A 10,075-nucleotide genomic window follows, 5' to 3' on the forward strand; every position below is an offset into this window, starting at 1 on the left:
ACACAATGGGGTTTATTTACTAAAGCTGGAAAGTGCAAAATCAGGCTCACTTCTACATAGAAACCAATGAGCTTCCAGGTTTTATTACCAAAGCGTAATTTAACAAGCTGGGGTTAGAATCTCATTGGTTTCTATGCAGAAGTGAGCCTGATTTTGCACTTTCCAGCTTTAGTAAATAAACCCCATTGTGTACATAAAAGTGGGGTATGCCTGTATACTGTGTGGGTTCCTGATGGTGCCTTAGCACTCCTTTGCACATTATACACAATGACCTCTTGCACATTGGCTGCCATACACTTAGGCTAACCAGGAATAATGCCAGTGACAGTTGAGTAGGTGAGAATAGGGAGCAGTGTCAGTTATTGTAGGCTGGATGTGTTATTATTGGGGAACTGATGTTTTTTACAGATGCTTTACTCACAACAAAAAGGATTTAGCCCCGTCTTTGCCAGCTGCAGGATAAACAACAGGAGGTGTTGTGTCAGTAAAATTAGCATCAATTGTATGTAGAGAGAGCAGAGAGGAGGTGGGATGGAGTGTGGAGGGCGGGGGGTATATATAGCCGGGCTGCCTATAGCCTGCATTCATTCCTCACTGCACTCCTTCTCCTCTCTACTAGACTCACCGCACTCCGGCTCACACATGGATCCGGTAAGTAGACAGTGCGGGCTCTGCTCTGCCAGCCTCTGGAATGGGCTTCACCCTGCTGGCATTGATAACTTGTAATCCATTCTATATTGCCGGGTCTGTGCTGCATGTCTGATGGCATCCAGCGCTGGTATGATTCTTGCTTGACTTCCATACACGTGGATCTGTATACTATATACTATATATACGATGTACTCTGCTCATTGCTCTGGTTGATCAGATGAAGATACAATGTTGCAAAGTGTGCGATCTCAGGATCGCAAGTGCATTCCTCCGATATAGTTTTACAATTCTCTCCATATGTACTAAGCATCGCTTCTGTATGTCAGATTCAGCTTATATAGACGTCTATTGATCAGTGATTTTCACCCAAGATTCACTTCACTTTTACCCGATTTTTCACTTTTTAGAAAAATGGGTGCATCTTGTTGCTGAAAACATTGATAAACAGACCACGAATACATTTTATTTAGTTTTTTTGCCTTTTGTATGTGTAGCTGTAGATGATGTGTATGACTAGCCTTTAACGATGCAAAAAATAATTTTACAATTATCAATTTATTTCCAATTTTGCATTAATTAGCTCATCATTTTTCCGATCCTCTTAACAGTGTATTCAGGGAAACTCTCTGGAGAAAAGTGTCCTTAGAGAAATGGGTGCATCTTGGGTGAATGTTGTGTCAATCTTTGCTAAAGTCATTGATAGGACCCATAGTCTATGAATACTGTTGGGCTTTTTTAATGATTACTGATTTAATGATTACTGATTCAGTGATTACCGATTCAGTGAGTACTGATTAGCCTTTAAAGGTGCAAAAAAAAAAGTATTGATCTTCCAAGTTGCAATAAACAAAGTCATTATTGTTAGCTTTATTTTCTGAAACACTGAAAGACCCCCATAATCTATGAATACTTTTCATGGATTTTTTTTTTTTTTTGTGATATGTACTGATTAGCCCTTAAAAGATGCCAAAAAAGTATTGATCTGCCAAGTTGCAATACATAAGTTATTATTATTGGCTTTCTTTCCCCAAACACTAAAAGACCCCCATAGTCTATAAATACTTTCAATGGATTTTTTTAATGATATGTGCTGATTAGCCCTTAAAAAATGGCAAAAAAAAGTATTGATCTGCCAAGTTGCATTAAAGAGCATTTCAGCTTTCTTTACTGAAAACACTGAAAGACCCCCCCATAGTCTATAAATACTTGTTGGGGGTTTTAGTGATTTGTACTGGTTAGCCTTTAAACATGCAAAAAATAATAATAATAATAATTAATTAATAGTTGCATTACAGAAGTCATCATTTAAGCTTCCTTTGTTGAAGCATTGATAAGTCAAGTCTATGAATATTTTTTTTTTTTTGGAATGTGTATTGATTGTGCCTTAACGATGCAAAAAATATCTTCCAAGTTGCATTAAATTCATGATTTTAAGGGAAATTTAGAAGCAAAGTGTCTTTAGAGAGTTGAAACACTTGCCAAGCTGATGTGGATGGGACTTGCAGTTATGCAGTTATAAGCAGTTCAGAATGTTTTTGGTAGCTATGTTGTTGGCATGGGTGATATCTGCAGATCCCTATAACCAAGTGCTATCCAGCTGCTGTGGAACTACAAGTCTCATCATGCCTTGATAGCTGTGGTCATGAATGATGGACTTTGTTAGCTCCACAATAGCTGAATAGTGTCAATGTGCATGTACAAGAAGGGTATCCCTGCTGGTTGCAGTTGGTGGGCTATCAATTCCTCCTGTAGGGATATCTGTTGGGTAGACAATGGCTCTTTCTTTGTGTGTAAGGCAGGTACAGAAGATACTTTGGCACAATTCATGACCCAAGGGTCAATAATTGCTTATGCTATTACTCCAGCATGTTTCCTGGCTGGGCATCATTCCAGCTGGAATATTGCTATTGTATGCGATTTGCACTCATACAGCAGCAGAATCAGGGCTGCACCTAGTGAGGATAGACAGGGGATACAATAATATTAGAAGGTTATGCAAACATGGTTAACAATGTGGATCCTGGAAAAAGAAGCTTACAATCTAATGGAGTAATATTTGCACTGCTGCTTATCTGCTAGTAAAATGCAAGCATTGTAGAGCCTGGTGGGGTGGAATGAGAAGCTAGATGCATTGTGCCCAGCAAGAGAGGTATTTTAAGGATTCAGTAGTCAGGTCACACTGTGCAATGAGCTGTGACGGTTATCTGTAACTCAGAGAAACCAATCAGATGTCAGTATATTAGTTTCAAATTATTCGGAAAGCGAAAGATGACTTCTGATACACTGCAGGGAGTTGTGTGAAAAAAAAAATAGTATAGAGATCAATGTAAAAAATAGAATTTGCATATTGGAAAGAACCTGATTTTTTGACTTGCACCCTTTGGAAATGTTCATTAGAGCTCAATCCAGCTTAGCTTGTTGCTCTTCAGATCTTGTGAAACAAGACAGGGCATGCTGGAATTTGTAGTTCTCCACTGCAATTTTCCGCAGCCTTCCATCCTAATGTGGGGCTTGCTATGAACAGCATGCATAATACTAGCTTTCCCTGTCTGTAGTGTAGTGCACCCCTTTATGTAGTTTTTACATCCTTCTAAATTATTTTCTAAAGCAAAGTTCTTATTCCATATGATAGAGTTGGCGCCAATTACAAACTTCTGTTTGACCATTTTGGTTTTTTTTGTTCCTGCCCAAAAGCCGTTGGTTTTGTGAAATCTGTTTCCTTTTTTTCTGTCTAGAGCCTTACAGGCATCATTAGTGTGTAACACAAACTAAATTGTGAAAATCCGCTGAGCCTGGTGATGGCAGCTAGAGGGCGCCAATTCTTTTATGGATTCCTATTATAGAGCAAGGCCATTGTTGCACCTGTTACAGAAATATATATACAATAGAATTTATTTTTATAGCTGCAGAGTCCTTTATAGTCTCCTTTGTTTTGTAAGCATATATACAGTTTTGCAAAAAAATTTAAAATAAATGATATCAAATTGTATTTACTTAAAGATTAGCTAATGCATCCTGCTTTTGCTAACTTGGGTTGATGCAAATGGGGGGATCTGCCAGCAAAAGAAAGGCTAATTAACTAAGATTTTTTAGATTTTAGTGTTGGTGTCTGGGGCTGTTTAACCGAAATACATGGCCATTGTTATTGGTCAAATTCTCTGATTTCATTGTGATGTTTTGAAGAGGGTACAGTCACTGGTATAACTGTCCTGAAATGGGTCAAAGCCTCCAAACCATTATTGATGCCACCTCTCCACTTTTCCATATCTGCTTCATTCTTTGGCAAAAAGTAACCATCCTTTGCAGGAATAAAGGCCCAGTATTCATATTCCTTCTGCTGCTCATAATCTTGTGCGGTCTTATGTGTGTTTTTAGTGTATTGTTTGCCTGGTGCTGCATAACTTCATCCATTTAAGTTGTCATCACTTGGTCCACAGTAGAGTGTGTGTGCCAAGTTGTCTATCAGTCATCATCTGGCAGCTGAAGGTTAAATAGTGAATTGTTTGCAATTTGTTTTTTAGAGACAAAATGTGTCAACTGGTAGCTTGTGCGCCTTTTGCTTCTTTCTACCACACAGCTATTCTCCACTTAACAATGACATAAGCTATATTGAGGGCGTTGATGTTCAGTTGTCACCTCTGGGTACAGCCCTATTCCAGATGGCATGTAACTCTATACAGGCAATTTGTTGATTAGCTAAGATTTATACCAGAGCAATATTCTCCTTTATACCCTTGTATTAGTGCCAAATACCAGTAAATCAATCACTCTAATTATAAAGCAAATTGGTATAGTATATTGTACATCAATGACTCCTGAATTTCTAAATAAAACTAACATATTTTTCTATCTCCTTGCAGTTTTCTGGGGCAATCGATATAAATATAACAGAAGAAAACTCTACCGATATCAATGGTTCTGATGATTATTACGACTTTCAAGGTCCTTGTACCAATGAAGAGAACAATGACTTCAACCGAATCTTTTTGCCGACTGTCTACTCTTTCATCTTCCTTCTAGGAATTATCGGCAATGGATTGGTGGTGTTGGTTATGGGTTATCAGAAAAAGTCCCGGACTATGACTGACAAGTACAGGCTGCACCTCTCGGTGGCTGACCTGCTCTTTGTGTTCACCCTTCCATTCTGGTCTGTGGATGCTGCCATTGGTTGGTACTTCAAGGACTTCTTGTGCAAAGCTGTCCATGTCATCTACACCGTCAACCTCTACAGTAGCGTCTTGATATTGGCTTTCATCAGTCTGGATCGGTACTTGGCGATTGTTCATGCCACAAACAGCCAAGGCTCCAGAAAAATATTGGCTGAGAAGATTGTGTATGCTGGAGTTTGGCTACCAGCTATCCTTTTGACAGTGCCTGACCTAGTGTTCGCCAGCATCACGGACGTAGACGGGTACTATGTGTGTGATCGTATCTACCCACTAGAGAACCGACTGAACTGGACAATTGGATTCCGTTTCCTCCACATCATGGTCGGTCTTTTCTTGCCTGGACTTATCATCCTGATTTGCTATTGTGTCATCATTTCAAAACTGTCACACTCAAAAGGCCACCAAAAACGCAAGGCCTTAAAGACCACTGTCATTCTCATTGTGGCTTTCTTTGCCTGTTGGCTCCCATACTACATCTGCCTCACCATAGACACTTTTGGCTTGCTTGGAATCCTAAGACTTGATTGCCAAATGGATAATACCATCCACAAGTGGATTTCTATCACAGAAGCCTTGGCCTTTTTCCACTGTTGCCTCAACCCAATCTTGTATGCTTTCCTTGGGGCTAAATTCAAGACTTCAGCGCAGAATGCCCTAACCTCTGTCAGCAGAGGATCAAGTCTTAAAATCTTGTCGAAAAAGCGTGCTGGACTTTCCTCTGTCTCCACCGAGTCGGAATCCTCCAGTTTTCACTCAAGTTAACAGTGCAGTGCCTGTTGGCCAAGGACTTCTAAACACAGACTGTTCTTCGTGTACATATTCCATATTCAAGGATTTTTATTGACTGTTAAATTGAAATACCTTATTTATACTTTTTTTCTTTTTTTTTTTCCATACCTTTATTTTAGGCAGGCCCTGTGGACTGTTGATTGGTTCATAATAAACGTTTAAATTTTCCTATCACTGTGCCAAATTCTTTGTCTATGAGAGTCATCTGTATTTAAAGCCTAACCATCTTCTACATTCAAAAGGGAACCATTTTCATACCATCAACAAAGCAGTTCAAAGAGTATTGTTGGTCATAATTAAGAAAAGTATGGGGAAAATGGGGTTGATTTACTAAAGGAAAATAGACTGTGCAATTTGCAAAGTGCAGATGCAGTCTGTAAGTGCAGTTGCTCCAGAGCTTAGTAAATGAGGTAAATCTTCTTTTGCAAAGAATACCCAATCATGTGCAAAGAAAAGAAGAAAAAAATCAAAAATTTTGCTTGCGTATGATTGGATGATGGAAGTCAGCAGAGCCTTCCCTCATGTATTAAGCTCTGGAACAACTGCACTTGCAGAGTGCAACTGCACTTTGCAAAGTGCATAGTCTATTTGCCATTTGTAAATCAAAGCCAATATTCCTTCACCAATCTGACTGCAGTAAACCTAAATCTGGTTGCAAAAAATTAACTATAGGGCAACTTGCACATCACCATTGCTCTTTGTATTGCCTTACCGAGTAACTCAGTTGAGTCTTCAGCTTATTGGTCTCCCACTATGTCTTAGTGCTTTTATGATATCAAAGCAATAATAAAATCATAGGCTCCAAGGTAAAAAAAAAAAGACTGATTTGGTACCCAAGGTGACTACTCTTTTGTCTACTGACGATTGGTACATTTTAATCAATTGGTCTGTGCTTTTTTTTATATTGTTCTTTTTTTTAAAGCTGGATTTAAGGCAAATGGCCAAATACACAGATGAAATGCATACAATGGAGCTGTTTTACCCATCAAAGGAGATTGTACCTACTCTGCTTGTTTAAAAAAAAAAGATACATTGAAAGATGTATTTTTGGATACAGAGTTGCAATAATCTGTGTCTTTTATATTTGCCTAGGGTTCAGCTTTAAGCATTGGCCATTTTGAACAAATCCCAACATGCTTGTGACGTCCAAGTGGCATGCACAAGAATTATGTATACAGTATGTACAAACACAATGTTATTGTCTGTTCCTCTATTTATTCTGCCGTTTTGAATGTCTTTGTAGAAGAAAGCTAATGATGTAGCAAGATAACCAGTTATGTACATTGAACAGTGGGGTAGTGGAATTGTGCTAGATGTTGCTAGTCGAGACCTTGCAGATAAAGGCCGGTTTAATGCCTGGCCTATGTACAGCATTGTAAAAAAAAAATGAATCAAAAATGCTTTTCATTGGAATACAGCATTGGGGGGATCAGTAAGTAGATCCGTTCAGATGCTGATGTTTATAGCTATGCGTCCTTTAGAAGATGTGTGCAGTTTATAGGCTTACAGCTTTCTTATGGACCAAGAAAGCCTCATGGTAGATGTAGTTCTAAGACAAATGAGGGTCTACCAGTTGTTAAGGTTGTCTTCATCATATTTCATTACATTACATAGTAGCACTTACAGGAGACCAGTGTTAAGAGAGAATTACACGGTGCCAATGCTTCCATTTACTTCTACGAATACTGGTTCCCTGGCCGGCATTGGTCTCCCAAGCAAACATCCAAATTAGAAGGGGCAGCATTAAAATATCCACTCTGTATTCATATTCCAGATCAGCCCTTGAGAACCTATCAAAGCCATTGGATCAGCATAAGAGCCAGGCAACCATCAATTGTAGACAGAGAGGTCAGCAATGACTGGCTTTATATTCTCTCTATACAGAACTACCTTCAAAATGAAAGCTGAACTATGGTTAAAAAAATATATATATATATATAAATATACAGTGGGGCCCCCCTGCACTCGAAGGGCTAAATGCCCTTTTTTGCTTAGGGGGAACATAAATGGTAGTTTTACTTTCTCCCTTGCTTCCCTGGCTTCTCCTGTTCTCTCCAACACTCCAGGTTGGGAGTGGGCTCTTGGCGTCCTCATATAAATTTAAGGATTGCTGGTCCTGTATTGTACGTGATGGCACCAGATTGCCCACGTCCACCAGAGTAACAAAGAGAAGTCAGTACGGCAGCTATGACAAAGGTATGTATAAATGGTCTTTATGTTCCCCCTAGAGAAAAAAAAATGCATTTGACCCTTGCAGTGTAGGGGAGCCCCACTTCAAGGGTATCTTTTGATTTTACCCAAAGTTCAGCTTTAATTTATCAAAGTGTCTGAAAGAAGATCTCCATTCCCCCGAGTCAGCCAATCACATTGTCCCTGTGCTCCTAGTGACGTTTGAAAACAAAATGAACATACAAGTGTGTTTTTTTTATGGGTAACACAGACATTCCTTGTTTCAAAAAACTTTGGTTGAATACCTCCTTTTTATCTCAGGAACTGCAGCACTGAGCCAGTTTGGGGTCAGTTTTCTTCTTGGTAATTTGGACTGACAGAACTCCATCAATAAATACACTAAAATAAATATAATTTAATGGTTCTGACACAGTGAGAATTATTTTGGAAGATTATGATTAGTCATTTAGACCGATTTTACCAACACCGATGGGATGCATGGCCGTCTTATTGCATTTAACCATATGGACTTGCACATTTGCAAAACGAAAGAATCAAAACTGGCTTTTTATTAAGACAGAAAAATTATAATTTGCAAAGAATGACCAATCCATAATGACCCAGATCACCTAAGGAGAATTCAGATTTTTTGCTTTGATTTCTGCACTCTGCAAATGATCTTTGATTTCTTCACTGGTTTATCAAGCAAGACAGTTATCGTACATGGCCAGTACAAGTATTATTAAAATGGGACTTGGAATCCAAGGACTGCCCCAAATGGTGCCAGTGCTGTATGTGAATGCACTTATATCCACATCAACCTTTCATATGACTGTACTATAAGGTATGTTTCTAATTCAGTATTGCTGTCCTTACAAGTCATATACTGAAGGCTGTAAATAAAATTATTTGTAGTATTTGTTAATAAAAATTTGTTAACTGAAATTTTGGTTGAACTTGTGTTTATTCTAACAATTATAGAAATATACATACTATATACAGTAGATTGTAAAATATATATAAGTAAATATGGTAAGAATTTTGGACTCTATGCTTGCAAAGATGTTTTTTCTTATTATTTGTAGTCGCTATGCATTGTTTAGTACACATCAGCAATAAGGGAACAATAGTTTTGGGCATCACTACCCTTTTTCAAGTCAAGTTTTCAAGTGGAAAAACATACAGGTATCTTACAGTCTTACAGATACAATATAAATATATATATACTTTTATATATATATATATATATATATATATACTGTTATATATATATTATAAACGTAAATTACATATTTGTTAGCCCCTTCCCCCCATTCTCCATCCTGAAACATCCCCTGCAGCAGCCAAAAAAGCCGCAGCACTGTGAGGGGGGGGGGGGGGATGGGAGGGTATCTTGGGCAGTAGAGGGAATCAGCAATGAGTGATTAGGGAGCACACCCTACGCATGCCTATGTATGTGTATGTATATGTATATATATATATATATATATATATATATATATATATATATATATATATATATATATATACACTTTTGCAAAGAGCATTAAACCATTCAGTCCCTGCCCTCAAAGAACTCTCTCTGCAGCACTGTCCCTTTATTTTGCAAATTATCCCTTATAGTGTCGGTCCACAGAGGAGGAATACACAAGTTTCTGTGGTATGTAACATTTAAATAAAAAGCCCGTTTTTTTTTTCTTTTGCATGTGTTTCCCAGTTTTTTTAGGGAATGTTGCAAATAACAACCCTAGGTAGCTTACATTCTAATACCAATGTTATAGTTATATACACCCAGATACAGAAAGGAGTCACTATTAGGCCATAAGGCCCAGTGGACCCACTCCTCATTCTTAGCCAAAGTCGATCAATAAGTACTAGGAGAGGAGTTTTCCCAAAGACAGACCACCCAAGGTATTGGTGGAAGACCAGTGTCCCCAGGTGAATGTAGGCCCCATGATAATCTTGCATTATACCATACTTGACAACTGTCCCAGACTTGCCAGGATAGTCACGCTTTTTAGTAAACTGTCCTACTAAGCCATGTCCTGGACAGCATCTCAGAATCAGGGCTACGAGGACAGCAGTAGCTTGTCACTGGGCGAAATCTACAATTGGAATGACATCTTACCCTGCTACTTGTTTAACTGCTTCAGATCCGCACTATAGCCGAATGACGGTTACAGCGCAGATCTGCTTTGCCGGGAGTCTGTCTATTGACATCCTACCCTTTGCAGGCTCGCCACGCCCCCCCTGAAGGGTGAGCGCTGTGATTACTTGAGTCAATGAGACTTGGGTGA

At 38.7% G+C, this 10,075-nt stretch overlaps 1 protein-coding gene across 1 annotated transcript; it reads left to right on the plus strand.

Annotated features, from left to right (window-relative positions):
* The first annotated feature begins 508 nt into the window (after positions 1-508).
* CXCR4 (C-X-C motif chemokine receptor 4) lies at positions 509-8,723 on the plus strand. Its single transcript, XM_077447768.1, has 2 exons — positions 509-651; positions 4,512-8,723. The coding sequence occupies exons 1-2, from the start codon at positions 532-534 to the stop codon at positions 5,580-5,582; spliced, it is 1,191 nt and encodes a 396-aa protein (XP_077303894.1). The 5' UTR covers positions 509-531; the 3' UTR covers positions 5,583-8,723.
* The last annotated feature ends 1,352 nt before the right edge of the window (positions 8,724-10,075 follow it).

This window comes from Lithobates pipiens, unplaced genomic scaffold (assembly GCF_037356315.1).
Source record: "Lithobates pipiens isolate NorthernLeopardFrog02 unplaced genomic scaffold, aLitPip1_a1.2 Scaffold_22, whole genome shotgun sequence".
Taxonomy (NCBI): domain Eukaryota; kingdom Metazoa; phylum Chordata; class Amphibia; order Anura; family Ranidae; genus Lithobates; species Lithobates pipiens.